The 17,016-nt window shown below is 31.2% G+C and overlaps 3 protein-coding genes across 4 annotated transcripts; all 3 read right to left on the bottom strand.

The window, feature by feature from the left end:
- Positions 1-217: 217 nt before the first annotated feature.
- On the bottom strand, positions 218-2,244 carry FUS9 (Ubiquitin-conjugating enzyme family protein). The gene is made up of 4 exons (XM_020360224.3): positions 1,907-2,244; positions 1,728-1,801; positions 1,308-1,455; positions 218-514 (listed from the first exon to the last, which is right to left on the bottom strand). The coding sequence occupies exons 1-4, from the start codon at positions 2,103-2,105 to the stop codon at positions 414-416; spliced, it is 522 nt and encodes a 173-aa protein (XP_020215813.1). The 5' UTR covers positions 2,106-2,244; the 3' UTR covers positions 218-413.
- A 2,123-nt stretch (positions 2,245-4,367) lies between these two features.
- On the bottom strand, positions 4,368-6,762 carry LOC109799616 (cell growth defect protein). Of its 2 annotated transcripts, none has more exons than XM_020360210.3 (3): positions 6,512-6,762; positions 6,233-6,403; positions 4,368-5,141 (listed from the first exon to the last, which is right to left on the bottom strand). In XM_020360210.3, the coding sequence occupies exons 1-3, from the start codon at positions 6,584-6,586 to the stop codon at positions 5,058-5,060; spliced, it is 330 nt and encodes a 109-aa protein (XP_020215799.1). In that variant the 5' UTR covers positions 6,587-6,762; the 3' UTR covers positions 4,368-5,057. The 2 variants fall into 2 exon arrangements, with proteins under 2 accessions (XP_020215799.1, XP_020215798.1); XM_020360209.2 differs by having other exon boundaries at positions 6,491-6,747.
- A 1,996-nt stretch (positions 6,763-8,758) lies between these two features.
- On the bottom strand, positions 8,759-14,269 carry LOC109799670 (O-Glycosyl hydrolases family 17 protein). Its single transcript, XM_020360277.3, has 5 exons — positions 13,909-14,269; positions 13,069-13,205; positions 10,975-12,222; positions 9,303-9,330; positions 8,759-9,203 (listed from the first exon to the last, which is right to left on the bottom strand). Exons 2-5 carry the CDS (start codon positions 13,133-13,135, stop codon positions 9,056-9,058), a joined length of 1,491 nt encoding a protein of 496 aa, XP_020215866.1. The 5' UTR covers positions 13,136-13,205; positions 13,909-14,269; the 3' UTR covers positions 8,759-9,055.
- Between the last annotated feature and the right edge of the window lie 2,747 nt (positions 14,270-17,016).

Here is a 17,016-nt window from a genome sequence, read left to right as displayed (position 1 = left end):
CCAAAAATAGTTCTGAACCTCATTCTTCTCAGATCCAACACTTTACAAATACATGGTCATTCTTACTATTCACAGATATCATCAAACTCAGTTAAATAGAATCCACAACTTTATAGAAAACTTTAGAATCCCTGACAGTAAATTTAAAAGTCATGTTTCCCCATATTTGGTTAAGTAAACAAATTTAATATAACAAAATAAATAAAAACAAGAACTATGAAAATAATTAAAAGCATGTCATAATGATCATTATCCACTTGTAACTATGAAGATCAACTAAGGCACTCACAGGAACAACGAGAATGGAGGAGATAATGTTGTTATTGTGAAGTATCAGCTATCATTCTCATTTACATAAATATTGGAACATTATATAGAAGATGTAAACCAATCAAAGGGCACTTGTATCACATTCACTTGGCAAATCTGACAGTCCACTCTGCAGCAATATCGTCATGTTTTGCTCTGTCTCTCAAATACAAGTGAGCAATACCAGGGACAACAGCATTATTATCTGCAACAATGATGACAACTTTACACTCCAAGATCATAGATACCTTCTTGGTATATTGATTGGAAATGTTGGCATTACTAATATTATATGTTTGGAAAGGAGAATTCTACTACCACAACACTTCTTTACAATTTAAGAAACTGATAGGAAGAAAAATATGGGATAACATGAGTGATCAGACGAAGAACAGAAAAAAATGAGTTGTAAAAAGTATTGTAAAATGTTGATGTAGGAAATAGGAATAACATTACTTGTTTGGAAATTACAAAGCTATTTAGTTTAAGAAAATGCCTTTCTATTTTACAAAAATGTCTTATTGTTTTTACCTTAATTTCTTTTTTTTCAAAGATTTCCATAGGAAACAATGAAAACAAAATATTTTAAAAAAAATTTCATTGTTCTCTGTATAAATCTTTAAAAATAAGAAACCAAGTGATAACAAGGTAACAATTTTGTAATTATTTCTAAAACAAGAAATAAAAACAGAAAATGTATTCTCAAATCAAACAACTCCTTAAGTTAATTGATTCCAAATTGTCAAAAAGACAAACAATAGTTGGTTTCCTGTTAAAATTTCTTCTTCTCTAAGACAGGGCAATAACAAGACAAGGTTTGCCTCTACTGCTGTAACTGAAAGCAAAAGGCTGAAGAATATAACTAACATGAAAAGTTGAAAAACATCATTAACCCCAATTTATGTAAACAAGATAGAAAATGAAGAGAAGACATATGAATACAGTGACCATAGTAGCCATACCAATAAGTATTCTTTTAAGAGGTCGGAAGAACTTACAAGGATCAGGATTTGTCAAAATTGATCTAACTGCAAGTAGCACCTTAGTAATTGTCAGTGCTGGACTCCAATCATCCTTCAATATTCCCATACTAACAAGGCCATCAGGGTCTACATTGCAGTGGTAAATGCGTGTTTTGAATACTACCTGCAAGCTCAATTCTTTAATTTAAGACAGTAAAAAACAATTAAATTACTTCAACCGCCCTAAACATTTTCTGGTTTGTCTGCATATTGCCCCTTTGTTTTCAAAACCTTTACCAACCTTCCTTGGTCAGGGGAAGTTTATGAAAAATCAAGAAAATCTGAAGGAGGATAATTTAGGGTTTTCAGAGGACATTTTGAACATTTCATGGAAGGTTTGAGCAGGTGTTGAAATTAGAAGGGAGGTACTTGAAAAGGAAAGGGATTCCAACGTACCTGGGGAGGCTTGAAGGGATAATCACTTGGGAACTTGATGTCAAGGAAAAAAATGCCACCTTGGTAGGGTGTTCCTACATAGAACAACATGGGTGTTCCAAACATGAGAGGGTTAATAATAAGTGAAATTGGTTGAATAATTGTATTGTTCTTTGTGGCAAAAAAAGAAGTGAAGAGACCTGGGGTGCCAATAATGGTGGCAATCCAGTGATAGAGGTTATCGCCCTTAGGGCCAGCAGAGCAATGAGGAGGAGGGTCGTTGTTGAGTTCCACCATTTCCCTCTGAATCCTCCTCCCCGAAGCGGACACCGATGTTGTGGGTATCCACGACGACGTTGAAGAAGTCCAAGATGATTTTCCTCCACCTGATATCATCATCACCTTCCTCTTCCCACACTAAACGATTCTCTTCTTCAAAATGTTTCATTTCATCGTCTTCCGTTTCATTTTAATCACTCTTTCATTATTAATTTGTCGCCGTTGCTCCCACTGAATTTCTGCGTCGTGGCCTCTTTTCACTTCGTTGGATAAATGCTTAAAGAATAAACTAAAAGTAAAAAATACTTCATCCAGTCTTTTTTTTTTTTTTTTTTCACAATATTCAAGTATTTTTTTTAGAAAAAAATCAACTGATCTAAAATAGGTCTCTTGTATTAGCTGATAAATTTAAGACAATTTTAATACGTAGTACTATAATTTGGATTAACTAGCTTCGTTAATTCTTAATTTGATAAATCAAGTAATTAGGTGTTACATAAATTATGGAAAGGTGTAATAACATTGTTACTTAAGACTTACAAATTTTCAAAAATATTCGACTTACATTTATTTATTTTATTTAAATATTTGTTTGGTCCTATAATTTCATAAATCTTATTTTTTCAGTTATAAATGTTTCATTTTAATTCGTGTATTTATTAATTTTTTATTTTAGTCTTTTTAATCTTTATAGTAAATAAAAGCAAAAATAGTATATATATATATATATATATATATATATATATATATATATATATATATAATTATAAAGACGAATTAAGTATTTAAACTTTTTTTCTTTTACTCATCACATTTTTTTTTATCTTATTTCAATCTCATTCGAATGAATATCATTACTGGACTCATAAAAAAAAATATCAATACTCGTTATTTTTTATCGAAAAAACTATTTGTTACACTTTTAACGTAATTTTTTCTTAATAAAAACTATTATTCTTATAAATTCTTAAAATAAATGGTTAAGACTAATGTTAATGAAATTGATAAAAAAAATTAGTGAAAAATCATGATATTTAATATATATTATATACCGCTTTCGATGGTCTTAACAGGCATTTTTCTTCTGAAAATACATTTCTCTTAATTAGTAAGATGAATAAATTAGGAAAATGACCGATGTTATTTTCTCTACCATATTTTGAATATTAATTAATTAAAAATGTTAGAATAATTTAGATTGGTTAAGTATAAAACAAAAATTACCAATCATATCTGAATATCGATTTCTTGAAAATAAAATATGATCAGAAGTAATATGATTCAACATTTAATAAATTTTGATGTAAAATTATAGATATCTTCTACACAATGGAATTTGGTTTGAATATTTAAAGGGGTTAGTTGCAAAGAATAATATCACTCGCATATTTTTCTATGCATATCACTTTTTGGGACATGGGTGTGAAATAAAAATATATATATATATCACTTTAATAAATGGTTAAACATATACAAAATATTAGTTAAAAAACATGCCAAATATTAGTTAAATAGGTCAAATCTACAAATAGACAACTAGTTAATTATAATAATTTATGTAAAAATGCATAGGTGTATAGTTCAATTACAGATTATCTCAATAAAAAAAATTATAGAAGTAACACTAATTTCCAAAAGCAAAAAAAAAATTGTGAACAAATTAATTTGCCTATAACAATTTCGTTTTTTCATATATTAATCAATCTGATTTTTCTCTTGTTGCAAAGTTTCAAGAAAAATGAAAATCTAGATTACAGAAACATTTTTTAATATTGGATTAAACGTATATTTCCTCTATAAATATTAGGGGGTTTTATCCCTTATTTTGAAGCTGCAAACGGGGTTTCAAATTTTGTGCCAATATATTTGGCTATTTTTTTTATTCCCCCATTCGTTTCGTCTCCTCCAAAAACATGAGAAGAGAAAGGATACTAATAGAAGAAAGTTCACGAGTGAACAAAACATTTTACTGCGTTTTGTTAGCTTGAATTTCCTGATCTGCTGGATACATCAACAGTTGGGTTTAAGAAAGGATAGACTTTGAACTAGAGGACCCGTTTCCGACAATATTTACATACTCGTATTAAAAAGTACATATCAAGAAGTAAATTTTATTGATACTATCGAAACATTCATTTACTTATAATCACTTTTCATGTAAATGTTTCCAAACATAAATCCATTTAAACATACTTCTCACTCAAACTTCACATCATGTTTGGTTCTACAAAATGTCCAAAGAAGCGATTGAAGAATATGCAGTCTTGACCGGAGGACAGTTGAAGTGTAAGAGAAATTATGCCAAAAAAGCAATTCAAGAGTATGCAATCTTGACTGGAAGGCAGTTGAAATTTAAGAAAAATGATGCCGAACTGTTAAAAATTAGATGCCAAGGCAAATGCAAATTTGTTGTATTAGTAATTCTAAGTTGAATGGGTGAGCACATTTAAGTTGAAGGCAATATAGGTTAACAGACACACTTGCAACTGGGTATTGAACCTCAAGAATGCTAGATCAACATGGGTTGCTAAAAAGGTTGTAGAAAAAAAAAGGGGGGTCATCAAAAACCAGTTGAATGAGATCATTGCAGAGACAGAAAACAGATACTGTTGGGATAACCATGCACCAGTCATATTCTTATGGGTAGGGCAGCAATAGTGCAATACTCTCTCATTCCAAATCCTTTACCCATTGAAACTGAAATGACTGAATTCATAGAAAACTTGTAGTTGCAGACGAATTTTGAACAACATTCATAAACATAGCTGATTGAACCTTGAGATCATTGTACAAATATAAACTTAAAAAAGGAGCCATGAGATGGTGCAACTAAAAGTTGCTTGTGGCTAATAATAACAATTGCCTCATCCTGAATGACATATAACAAGAGTTATTAAATCGGTGAAGGCAAAATACGATTTGTGTGGTGTTTGTTTCATGTAAGGTGAACTGCCCTGGAAACTATCTAACTTTACTATTCTTGTTAAAAAAAATATGCTTCCATGCAGTTGCAGATGCTTGCCTCCGTCTTTAGCAAGAAAGCCTAAAAGGTATCATGCTGAACTGTAAAACCTAATCAGTGCTAGCCTTCTTCTCAATACTTGAGTTGCTAAGTATTACTACACCAATTATTATAAGTAGTGCACCTGCAAACCACTGTGGAACAGTTTTTGCATCAGAAAATGCATGAATCAAAAAGTTGAATGCATGAGGCAAATAACCGGCCATGCGTTCTTTGGTGGTTTAACTATTTAGCACTGTCAAGTGACAACATCAATAACAAACAAAGAAAACCCAAGTGGTCGTCTACTCTATCAAGTGTTAGTGCTACAGAAACAGGAGCATTCGCAAAATTGATTTTGATTTTGGATGAAAATAATTTTACAAAATTGATTTTAAAGTGAAGTAATTTATATTTGAATGTTTTTATTCTAAAAGCAAGTCAGTAGTAAAACTCTATAAAAAAAATAATAAATAAATAAATAAATAAAATAAAAAGTTCTTTCAACTCAAAATCAATTTTGGATGCAAAATTAATTCCTCAACAAGGGACCAAACGTATGAACATCTATAATTTCAAAATGATCTTGGATAATCGAACATGAATCCAAACACGCACTAAAACCCAAAGATAAACTTGATGTGTAAAAAAGAGTACCAAAAACTCATTCCTGAATTCTTCAGCTCAATTTAAGGGGTTACCATACTGACTATCCCACAATTAAAACTGTGAAGCACTCGGGAGGCTAACCCGATTCATTCATAATCCAAAAACAATCCAAGTTCCAACCAGGGGTGGATGAGAGAGTGCTTCAATCCACAGACTGAATAGTTCAAGGACAAAATTTAGATACAGTGTCACAAATACAGTCGGCAATATTCTTTTAATTAGAATTAGAATTAAAATTTCACTTAGATAATATGCGTAAGAAACCATTCCATTAAATATCAAAGCATATTACTCAAACACGTATCTCCAATTGTAATTGAAGAACAATGTACCTAAGTTTTATCCATAGTTAAAATATGGTGAAAGTGAAGGGTCAAAAATGGGGCGATTTACTAGATAATAAAAATAAATAAATTGAAGATTGTTTAAAATGAGCATGTAATCTAAATGACAAATGGAGTAACCCCAATAAACTTTAACAATTAACAGCCAGGCAAATCAAAAGTTTGTTATTAATTGGAAGCGAAAGTGATAAAATAAGAGTGTATAAATGGAAAAGAGAAGCGGGGTAACTGACCTGGAAAGAGAGTGATTCGTGAAAGAAGAAGTAACCTGCCAAACCGGAAGAGATAAAATTGGTAGCGAAATTGGTGACAGTTGCCTGAAGAGATGAAAGAGCTTTAAGGCTGTTGACATAACAAGCCCACATCGTGACATTGAACAATACCACCATCCCGTACCTAACAAACTGTGAAAGAAATAGAAACAATAATAATAATTATTATTATTATATGAAAATTAGAAGGGAAATCTGAATGAGTAACCATTGACGAACCTGGTGAAGAGAGAGCTTAACTGAAATGGCTGCAAGAGCGGCGTTGAATCCAGCAGATACTGCCCACGCGTACCCTGAGCTTGAGGCTCCTTCCATGTTCGGATTCGATCGATCACAATTCACAATCACAAACCGTTCTATTGTTATTGTTATTTGCAATTGCAAACAAACCCCATAAATTCGCCTGCTCCTTTCCTAAACCATGTTGCTGCAATCTCTATGTATTTGTCGAAACTAAACTTCAACTAATATCAACTTTTATTCAAATTAAATTATATATTATTTGTTTATCAGATCTAATCAGATTTGGTTTTTGGTTACTGATTTAATCAGAATTAGTATAGAGGAATACTACTTGAAATGATTTATAATATTTTATTTTATTTAATCATTAAATATCATTATATATTATAAGTTATTTTATTTTTTAATTTAATTACTTTAATATAAATTGTATGAACAATATTATTTAAAAAAATTATAGATAAAATAAAAAATAAATATAAATATGTATAGTAAAATATTTGAATGAGTTTTAATGTGATATTTAATACAAATGATAATTTTTTTATATATCTTAAAATATATTATTAAATAAAAAGTAATTATTCAATATATATATATATATAATCTATTAATCTCCTATTTTAATTATTATATCAAATAAGTTATTTAAATTGTTTTAAATTCAATTAAATATTTTCAAAAAATTTATTAAAAAATAACTATCCATGATTCATCTTGCAAATGGCAACATACTTTACAAGAATTGAATACTGACCTACTGCAAAGAAGGGGATGAATTCTCAAGTGTCTTTAATTATTTATTATGTAATACTTTCTTTTATTTCATATGTCATTATGACTTATGCCTATATGACTAGTTTTTCACTTAGATTTAAATTCCTTTTATAGTTGGGGGCGTTGTGCCCCTTCCTCTCATCAAATATATATAATTTATTTATCGCATTTTATCCATAATTATTATTTAAAATAAATTATTTTTAATTTAATTATGTATCTTAAAATCCTTGTTTTTTATTATTATTCTTAAACATGTATTTTTTTATTTGTATGAATTGTATTTGATATAAAGGAACTCACACAAACTAAATCCCTTTTATTCATAAAACATTTATAAGGCAACCAATTAAAAAAAAGTAAAATAAATTTGAGCATAAAAAGCCGGAGCAAGTCACATAAAGTGGATCTCTTTATATCTTCGAGGAGAAGTGATATAAGACCACTTTGAACTAAAACATTATGAATGAACAAAAAATTATGAATAAAAAAAATAATTGATGAATCAAAGAATGAATTAAACATTATCTAACGTAAGAAAGATGTAAAAAGTTTAACCCCATCACTAACGAGAAGTGGTAGTCATTCTTCAACAATAAGAAAGTAATAAGTTATGGATTCATAATCTTGAGCTCTATCAAGCATATGTCGATAGATTATGAAAGAAAAAATAAAAGCTAATTAGAACCAAATAAAATCCTTATTGCAAATGACAATTGTTTGATTATGCGAGGTACATTTTATCTATTTGGGTAAAAAATAATATATGCATGGCCAATAGTTAAGAGATGAAAAGTATATTTATGCATTAGTTTTTTTATTTTTAATCCATAGAAAAGATTATAAGAACGCGACAATCAAACTTCTCCCTTCTACTTCAATCCCTTCCTTCCCTCCTACCCTTTAAAAAATTAAAAATAAAATAAAAACATTAGACTAACTCTAGTGACCTATTTATGCATTAGTTTAGAACGTAGAAAATGTGTTTTGATTATTAAAAATAATATATATATATATATATATATATATATATATATATATATATATATATATATGTACTACACCCGAAAATACGTAGGGGGTTATACCCCAAGAAGAGTAATGTATGCCCTTTATTGGATATGAATAGACGAGATGTATGTGAGACACTTCTAATACCAAGTAAAAGAAGAGAGAATGGTTCAGGTTAGCATCAATGTAAGGTTTAACAACCGCATAAATGATTAATATGCATACACTTAAGGTGTTGTGATGCCAAATTATCCATTTATATTTATTTTTCAACTCACATTTATCCAGTGTAAAAAAATAAGACAACTCAGATTCGTGTGATTCTCTTACGAAAAATTTCATACCAAATAAGATTTCTGTTTTTCTTAATAGTTTAAATGACACAACCTTTTGTTTCATTAGTTCAAATAAGTTGAGTGTAAATTTCATTAAAAATTAGGCTTAAGAAACCATGGATGGAAAAATGTTACTCTATTTTTATGATCACAGACACAAGTGCACCATTTGTTGGTTCGAGATAGCTGGCAGTCATTTCTTAAGGGCCCCGTGTACGGTTTGTCTCTTCCGGCTACAGCACTACATTAAATACCTATCTATCTAAAAAGTTATAAAATACAATGATCCCAAATGCACAAGATGGGACATTTCAGAAGAATAAAATGTACCAAAAAAGTTAGAAACAAAATCGACACAGACCACATTACACGAATCATTGAATAGCAATTTAAAGAGCATCGACCTTTTGGTCATGACTCATAACACCGCCAGAGCCAAAAATACACCAATAGCAGATATCAAATACCTTAGGCAAGACACTTGCAGCTTCACACTCGCACCAAAGGGGCTTGAAGGTCCAAGTGCCGTTGGAGGTAAACTCAACCCACCAATGCTCGAGTTAGAACTGATGTCAAAATATTCCATGATCATGTAAGATTTTAAAAAGTAACAATTACTTCCAAGCCTAAAAAATCAAGAATGTTTAAAGATTAAGATTCTATACCTTCCGGAAAATATACAGGATGAAGAACCTGTAAAAAATTACACAGAATTAATTGGTTAAGTAACTTCCTATAAATCCTCCGCACAAGGATATGACAATATTCACAAGGAAAAGTTTCGGTGATAAAAACCATTGAATGGAATAAAAACTTCAAATCTCATGACAAGTTCACCGATATTTATAAGATGCATATTTGAAAGAGTCCACACCATTAGTTTCTCAATATGCAACCATGTTTATTAGTTTCAGCCTTTCAGGTTGCAATAAGAAATATAGTAGCCTAGTTGGGCTCGTGAAGTTTCAATAGGTTTTACATCTGGGCCCTGAGGATCAAAAGTACTACCATATTGCCAAACCAAACGAACAGACTTCTGAAACTCTATCACACATTAAAAAGATGAGTGGTATTATGAACATTGAGCCTTACGGATAAGAGACCAGCCACTGTCAGATTTATGGGGAAACTAGACCCATGGAATCAGTATAAATGCAAAGACAAGAACCAAAATAATAGTAATCCTGCTACTGACCCAACAACCTAGGCTCTGATCTGGGGCATTTCTATAAAAACAAGTTAATAGATAACTGAAGAGTGACATACTGACATTAGCACTCTAATTCACAACTATCAAGCAATAAAGCTGGATCCAGAGATAATTTTGCATTACACTATCATCAAAGAAATAAGAAAAGTAATCATTATTCATTTGAATAATCTATGGAGTAATAGCCATAGGAAACAGAACATATACTTTTAAGGATAAGGCCGCTAAATTCAGCGTGCGGGAAATGAGGGTAATTAAATTCAATTTGCACAGTACAAACCCACAACTTTACATCACTCTTACAATGATTCAAAGATTTTTTTTCTCTTGTTCAATTTATATAATAATTAAGGGCCCATTTGGTTCAAAGGAGGGAAGGAAAGGGGAAGGGAGAGGAGTTAAAAATTTTGTTTGGTTGAGAGGAGGGAGGGAGGAAAGGGGAGAGGAGGGAGGGGAGGTAGCTCTTTTCTTGTTTGGTTCACAAGGAGAGGGAAGGGATTTTAAAAATCAATTTACTTTTATATCCTTATAATTTAAATTTAATAACATAAGGGTCTTCTGGACATTCTACTAAAAAAGTTTTAAAATCCCCCCAATATTGGAGGGGAGCTAAAGTTAGATGAGGAGAGGTTTTGCTCCCCTCCCCTCCTCCCATTCTCCTCCAACCAGACACATGTAAAGGATCATAGAAGACAATTTTCAAAATCACGTTAAATAAAAACCTCACTTTTTCACAAGTAATTTGTGCAAAGCATGGGTGTTTCAACTAGTATACAATATAATATCACTTTTATTTACAAATACTTTAAAAAACTAAATTATATATGCAGTTCTTAAATATAATGAATTTCCTAGGACTGTTAGTGGTAGATATAATGACCATTGACCAGTGACTTTCAAAACTATGATTTACTCTACAGAGCTGTTTCTAACAAGGAGGAGTTGTCGTTCAATTTCCTACAACTGTTAGCGGGCAATTTGAAAAGAAAAAAAAAAAATATATATATATATATATATATACATGGTTATATATGTGCCAACAGTCCAAAGAAATAACTTGGAAATGTTAAAAGAATACCATGACAGAATATGAGTTAAAACAGAAATAAGAAGTCATATCGACTTACTAGGATCCTTGGTAGTAGTTGTTGCAGTACCATCAAAGTCGCAAGTTCCACCACTACCACGCTTTTTCTGATAATAATCATTATAAGCATAAGAGGCATGGCTTTTCAGATTATTGGGGAGATAGCATGGCTGCCCTGGTTGAATTGCAGCACAATTTGCTCCTCCTTGCCCACAAGCCCAGCTCAGGCCAGCTTGCAGCTTATCAGTGTCCGCTCCATCTTTAGCCACACAAAAAACTCCTGAAGAATTTCCGGTAGTCTGGCCTGAATCACTAAAACTCAAAGGATAAACAGTACTTCCATTCGTATAGAAGATGCCCCAGTTTTTTTCTGATATAGGTCCATTCCTCTTGTCTTCATTAAATAATTCATATATGTATGTATTAATCGCTATGTTTGGCTGACTAGGAGGACCTGAATCATTCATGACTCGCTGAATCATATTATTAATGTAGAGCTCAGCATTTTCTGCAGTAGCATCTGGTTCATTTGATCCACCAAACGATGGCCAGCCAGTCTCTGTTACAACAATGGGTATGTTATTGAAATTTAAGGCTTCTATAGAGTAGTAGGTAGCATCCACCATAGCATCAAACATACTGTTATAGTGAAATAGAGTGTTTGGATCAACAATTTGCTTCACAGAAGGAAGAGGTCGGAAAAGGGCATATTCAATAGGGAAAATGCCATCTCCTTTAGTGTATCCATAATAAGGGTAGGCATTTAACATATAGGAGGAGTTTGTGTTCTTCAGAAACTGAAGGAGTTGATAGATAGTACTGTTCCATGAAGAGTTGAAAGAGGCAGTGGAAGGAGGAAAAGACTTGGGGATAATGTCCATAGACTGGGGAGTTGAAACTTTGACCCTGAAGTTAAGGTTTGCAGCAACCAGGGCTTTGTGAAGAGAATTCATGGCAGGAACCAGTACAGGGGCGACATTTGGGATTGTGGAAAGAACCTCACTGCCAACTGCTATTGCTGTGATATTGGTGGATGGGACATAAGCAACAACATTTTTATTAATCCAAGCTGCAGCTGCTGATGGAGATTCTCCAATCCGCAGCAACTCCTCATTGGTGACACCAACGATTACTTCAATGCTAGTGTTTGAAAGGGCTTGTAGCAAGTGCGCATTAGCATCATATAGCCGCACATGAGTTATTTGATTAGCTTTTAGAATGTCAACTATATTCGAAGCAGATGGCAGATCAGAAACATCAGTGCCAATGTTTACCCCCACAAATGCACCTACAAGTTAAACAATTTGATCTAGCATCAACTCAAAAGATAATAGACGGTCAATGTCACAGATCCACATCCCTAATTGCTTCCCCTTCTGGTAATCATAACTGGGATATTAAATTAAAAGGCTGAATAAAGTAAAAGACGTATGGTCATTATTTTAAGTAAGAAATCAGTACTTTTGATTGTAAACTACTTGCTTGTAGCTATCAATTTCAATCCAATAATACAGGAAACACCTCATCATTGTTCTTAATAAAATAATAAATGCACATGCAAGCATAGGAGACTCAGGCCACTCAGCAATCAGGTTGCTGAACTAATGACTTTACAGTCAGAATCTGATAGACAATGAAAAGTACAAAGAGCAACTAATTATGTTTCAAACAATTAAAAGATTGAACTGAGTCATAGGTGCATGATCTATGGCCAAAGCAGGAGTCCAGGAGGAAGCAACATAAACTACATAACTCCAATCTCACAAAGCTAGTGCCAGGATAAGTTTCACTTTATTTAGGGGGAAGATTTTGTAAGAATGCATGATTATTGGCTAGGCTGTCACCTGTCACCTATCAGCCATTTCATTTTTTACTTAAGAAAATGGTTTATTTGTATTTTTATATAAACAGAAAATTATTAAGAAATTAAAAGTTCTGCCATATAGGCATAGATGCAATATTCTTAAAAAACTTCAAATATTAAAGATTCCTTGATACTTTCGATCCAAAATTTAATTGGCACAGTGGACAATGCAGCAAGTATACCAGCCAGAAGAACAAAAGGAAAGTCTGAAAAGTCAATTTGTGATATAAAAAACAAATACGAAAAAAAAAAAACAAAGTTATAAATTACCTAATGTAGTGGTAAGCATAGCAATAGTGAGCAACAAAACACTCGCAAGCCATGTTTTAAGCTTCATCACATCCAATACCAACTCAGTCAGCAAACTCTGCTCAATATTGCAGCCCAGCAAAGCCTTGGCTATCAAACTTCATCAACAAACATGAAATCAAATTTTGAGCAATTAAAGTTACCAAAATAACACAAACAGGTAATCAAACAAAGTCCACAAACTGAATGAAACAATAATAATCAATGTACAATCCCACGTGTATATTAAGCACCTGTTTGGGTAAACATTCCCAGAAGCACTTTTAGAAGAGAAAAATAGGAAAGATGAAATGAGTTTCTGATAGGTTAAAATTAGTTTATGCATATGCTAATCAGTAAAAAGGGCTCCCTCCAACTAGTTTCTCAAAAATCTTATTTTTAACTTAAGCATTAGCTAATTTTAACTTATAGAGAAGTTCATTTTCATTTTGATTCTTATTTTTCTCATGTAGAAGTATTTCTGAAAAAAATTATCCACAGAGACCCGTAATCACTCTCACATAAAATTGACGCACACATAACCAAATCTAGTAAGAACAAGCCTTCTCATGTCAAAACCTTTAGGAATCTCTCTCTCTCTCTCTCTAACAAGCGTTCCAAATAGGTACATTGTAGTTAAACGCACCTTAACAATTAAATAAAATGAATATATAAAATTTTGCTGTATTCAAATATTTTTCTTAAAATGGAAAAAAGAGAGAAGCTCGATTTCCTCATTTAGTACAAAACGCATAACCTAACCCTCATCATTACAAAACAAAGGGGTTTACAAAAAAAGCAAGAGAAGACAGGAGTGTGCACCTGATCTTTCTCAGAAACACTTGAACCGTAAGAGATTGCGTTGAGTAGCTACTCTTCTCTATCTAGACGAAAGGTGGGCACAGCAGAACAGAAAAAGCAACCACCGCACCAGAAGCTAAAACCCTATTGAATGCAGAGATATGTGAAGGTGGTGAAGGCAAAGTCATGCATCTAACTAACTTTTTTGGGTGAGGAATGAGTTGGCGAAGAGAGGGAGAGGGAAGAGGGAAGAGTGAAGAGTGCTAAGTCTCACACTCACTGTTCACTTGCTTACTATCAGACAACATCACATTCACATCATTGCCGTTCGTTTTGCCCTATGGTCTTCCTTTCTTCTCTCTACATTTATCTTTTTTCTCATTCTTTTCTCTCTGCACATGCAACTTTCTATTTCTTTATTAATAATTAATGAATAATGCTTGCATGATCAAAAGTTTTCTTTCCCATACTTTTAGTAACTAATAAGTTTAATTGTTTTTTTTTTAATTTTTACTTAAGTTTAATTATTGTTTTTTACTTCAGGGACAATAGCAGTGAATTAATCTCCTCGCTAGAAAAGAAGTACTTCAAAGAGTCTGATAGCTGGCCTCAAGATTTATCGCAGCTTTATACACAAGGTTCAAATCCCTGACCTTACTTAAGTATTGGTCAACCCCTACTGCTGAACCACATGTTTGGGATTGTTTAATTATTGTTTTGATATTTATACTTGTATTAATTTTATGTCTTTATTCATTAAAGTTAAATTTAAATTATTTTAATTTTATGCATTTTTTTATATTTTATCGAAGTAAATGACGAGAATTAAAGAGAAAAAAATAATATGTATAAAAACTAAAATATAATATGTTTAATTATAAGAATTAAAAGATAAATTTGATAAAACTAAAAAAAAGTAATTATAACTAATATTTTTAACTTGTATAATGATTATTTTAAAAAAATTTGTAATAGTTAATATTTTGACTTATTTAATTTATAAGATAAACGCTTATTTATACATTAAAGTTTATAATAATTTTTTAAAAATATATAAACTTTTTTATGAAAACATTTTGAAGAATTATTTTAATTTTTGAAGTTTTTTTTTATTTTGATTTTTTTATAAATTAAATTTAAAAATTTAAAAAAAATTATCAATAATTATAAATAATTTTAGGTTATAATATAAATTATTTATCTTGAATCTTGAATATCATTTATATATATTATAAATATTTATTATACGAACTTTGAACATATTATTTACTATATATATAATTTATTATAAAATTTAATTATATAATTAATAATTCATCATAATTCTTACACTTAAGATAATCTATAACTAGCAGTAGAAACTATTGCTCAAGGTTATCATACAAATAGTTTCTATATATACTAGCAAAAACATACATGTACAAAAAATTACATCAACATTTAAAGTACTAAACAAGTATATATGTATATACAACAATCCAAAGGAAACAACGCTAATATAACCTACGTTGTCAGATAAATAATTACAACAAAAGGTTACAATGAAACAGTCCTCCAACTACACTACCATCTATCAATAAAACTATTCACACACACAACTCCTCAAACATAACCATGTGCTCCCATGTAAATAGGATCATTGTAATCCAACCACCAAAAAATATGTAAGGATAAGCTAAATTTTCAAAAGAATAAAGGTATATCGGTATATATGAAATACAAATATACTATAAAAAAACATGTAAATCATTCAACATTCACCTTATGACTCACATCGTACAACACTCAATATAGCATTTACCATAAAATCACCAAAGCATATGAACAACAAGCACATCATATGCATACAACTCATCTAATGCGACATGACACATTTACTTGTGCAAATCTCCTACAACACCTAAACAATTTAAATGGTTTGACCATACCAAACAAATTGATCATTTGTACACCTTACACGCTAACTAAATTGAGATATCAATCTCTACTAATTGATTTCTTATATGTCTTTGTGACACCTGATCACAGTGACCAATTGAACCATACTAGCATAACATGTTAGATTTATTTAGTTGGTTACATGTGAATTAAAACAGTTAATTTAAGAATTATGATTGTACTATCATTGTTATAAATATTATTCCAAAAATAATGAATAATAATAATAATATTATTATTATTATTATTACAAAGTTAATATGTAGTGTATTAATATAAAATTAAAATAACGTCATCATAGAAGAACGTCATATAAAGATAAACACAAACACATGATTAGTTACGTCATAGATCACCATCATTGTGGAGAGTTTTAAACAAAAAAGAAAAAAAAAACTTTTTGCATACTAACATCAGAAAGATATACACGTATAAAAACAAGTATTTCAATACCTTACTATGAACAACAAAATATAAGAGTACATATGTCAAAGCAATCAAATATCTACAACTATTAACCCCTTTCTACTACTCTAAAGTCGGTTAACTAATGATGCATGTCACTATGATGGGTCTTCCTTCAAATATGATCCTCCTCCTCGTCCTCAGCATTGGAACCATCGTCTTCAACGTCATAATCATCATCAAAGTGTCCATTGGCCAAGTGAGGCCCCAAGTTCGATACATGTGGAGGTGAAGGGACGTGAAATCCATTTTGCTCGTAAAGTTGAACCACTTGAACTACTTGCTCATTATCAAAAGTACTGGGAGATGATGAACCTAGGGATGGAGGTGGTGAGTCAACTCTGACATATTTAGGAGCAGGTGGTAGTATTAGTCCTAGTGGAATGTTCAAGATGGTAGGCTACCTCCTAACTTGAGGGCCTATGGATAGGAATCGAAATGACACCAACCCTTTAAAGGTATCATCCTCAAATAAATCATCATCGGTCCAATAGTCTTGGTTATTGAATTGCAAGGAAAGTCTCCATGTCATAGGAATGTCTCCCATCAATATCAGTTGTTAATCATAAACTTGTCACACATACATAGAAGGAAAAGAAAATAAACAAGTTAGGTGATTTAATTCCTAAGTTACTTTCACAAATAGTTTGTAGGACATACCTAAGTAATGGTTTACAATCAATCAATTAATTAATATTCTATATGCAAAAATTCCTATGATTTAAC

Source organism: Cajanus cajan, chromosome 2 (assembly GCF_000230855.2).
Source record: "Cajanus cajan strain Asha chromosome 2, NIPB_CcT2T_4, whole genome shotgun sequence".
Lineage (NCBI taxonomy): Eukaryota > Viridiplantae > Streptophyta > Magnoliopsida > Fabales > Fabaceae > Cajanus > Cajanus cajan.
This window is presented reverse-complemented; position numbering and strand designations above follow the sequence as displayed.

What these genes read in the sequence shown, in the direction of transcription:
- FUS9 (XM_020360224.3), bottom strand. Translation starts at nt 2,105, where the DNA reads ATGATGATATCAGGTGGAGGAAAATCATCTTGGACTTCTTCAACGTCG. An exon ending in CACCATTATTGGCACCCCAG is followed by an intron (nt 1,802 to 1,906) that starts GTCTCTTCACTT and finishes TGTTCTATGTAG; the next exon opens with GAACACCCTACCAAGGTGGC. An exon ending in TTTGACAAATCCTGATCCTT is followed by an intron (nt 515 to 1,307) that starts GTAAGTTCTTCC and finishes TCATTGTTGCAG; the next exon opens with ATAATAATGCTGTTGTCCCT.
- LOC109799670 (XM_020360277.3), bottom strand. Translation starts at nt 13,135, where the DNA reads ATGAAGCTTAAAACATGGCTTGCGAGTGTTTTGTTGCTCACTATTGCT. An exon ending in AACTACTACCAAGGATCCTA is followed by an intron (nt 9,331 to 10,974) that starts GTAAGTCGATAT and finishes AATTTTTTACAG; the next exon opens with GTTCTTCATCCTGTATATTT. An exon ending in TCCTGTATATTTTCCGGAAG is followed by an intron (nt 9,204 to 9,302) that starts GTATAGAATCTT and finishes TTTTGACATCAG; the next exon opens with TTCTAACTCGAGCATTGGTG.
- LOC109799616 (XM_020360209.2), bottom strand. Translation starts at nt 6,586, where the DNA reads ATGGAAGGAGCCTCAAGCTCAGGGTACGCGTGGGCAGTATCTGCTGGA. An exon ending in TTAAGCTCTCTCTTCACCAG is followed by an intron (nt 6,404 to 6,490) that starts GTTCGTCAATGG and finishes TTTCTTTCACAG; the next exon opens with TTTGTTAGGTACGGGATGGT. An exon ending in ACGAATCACTCTCTTTCCAG is followed by an intron (nt 5,142 to 6,232) that starts GTCAGTTACCCC and finishes ACTGTTCCACAG; the next exon opens with TGGTTTGCAGGTGCACTACT.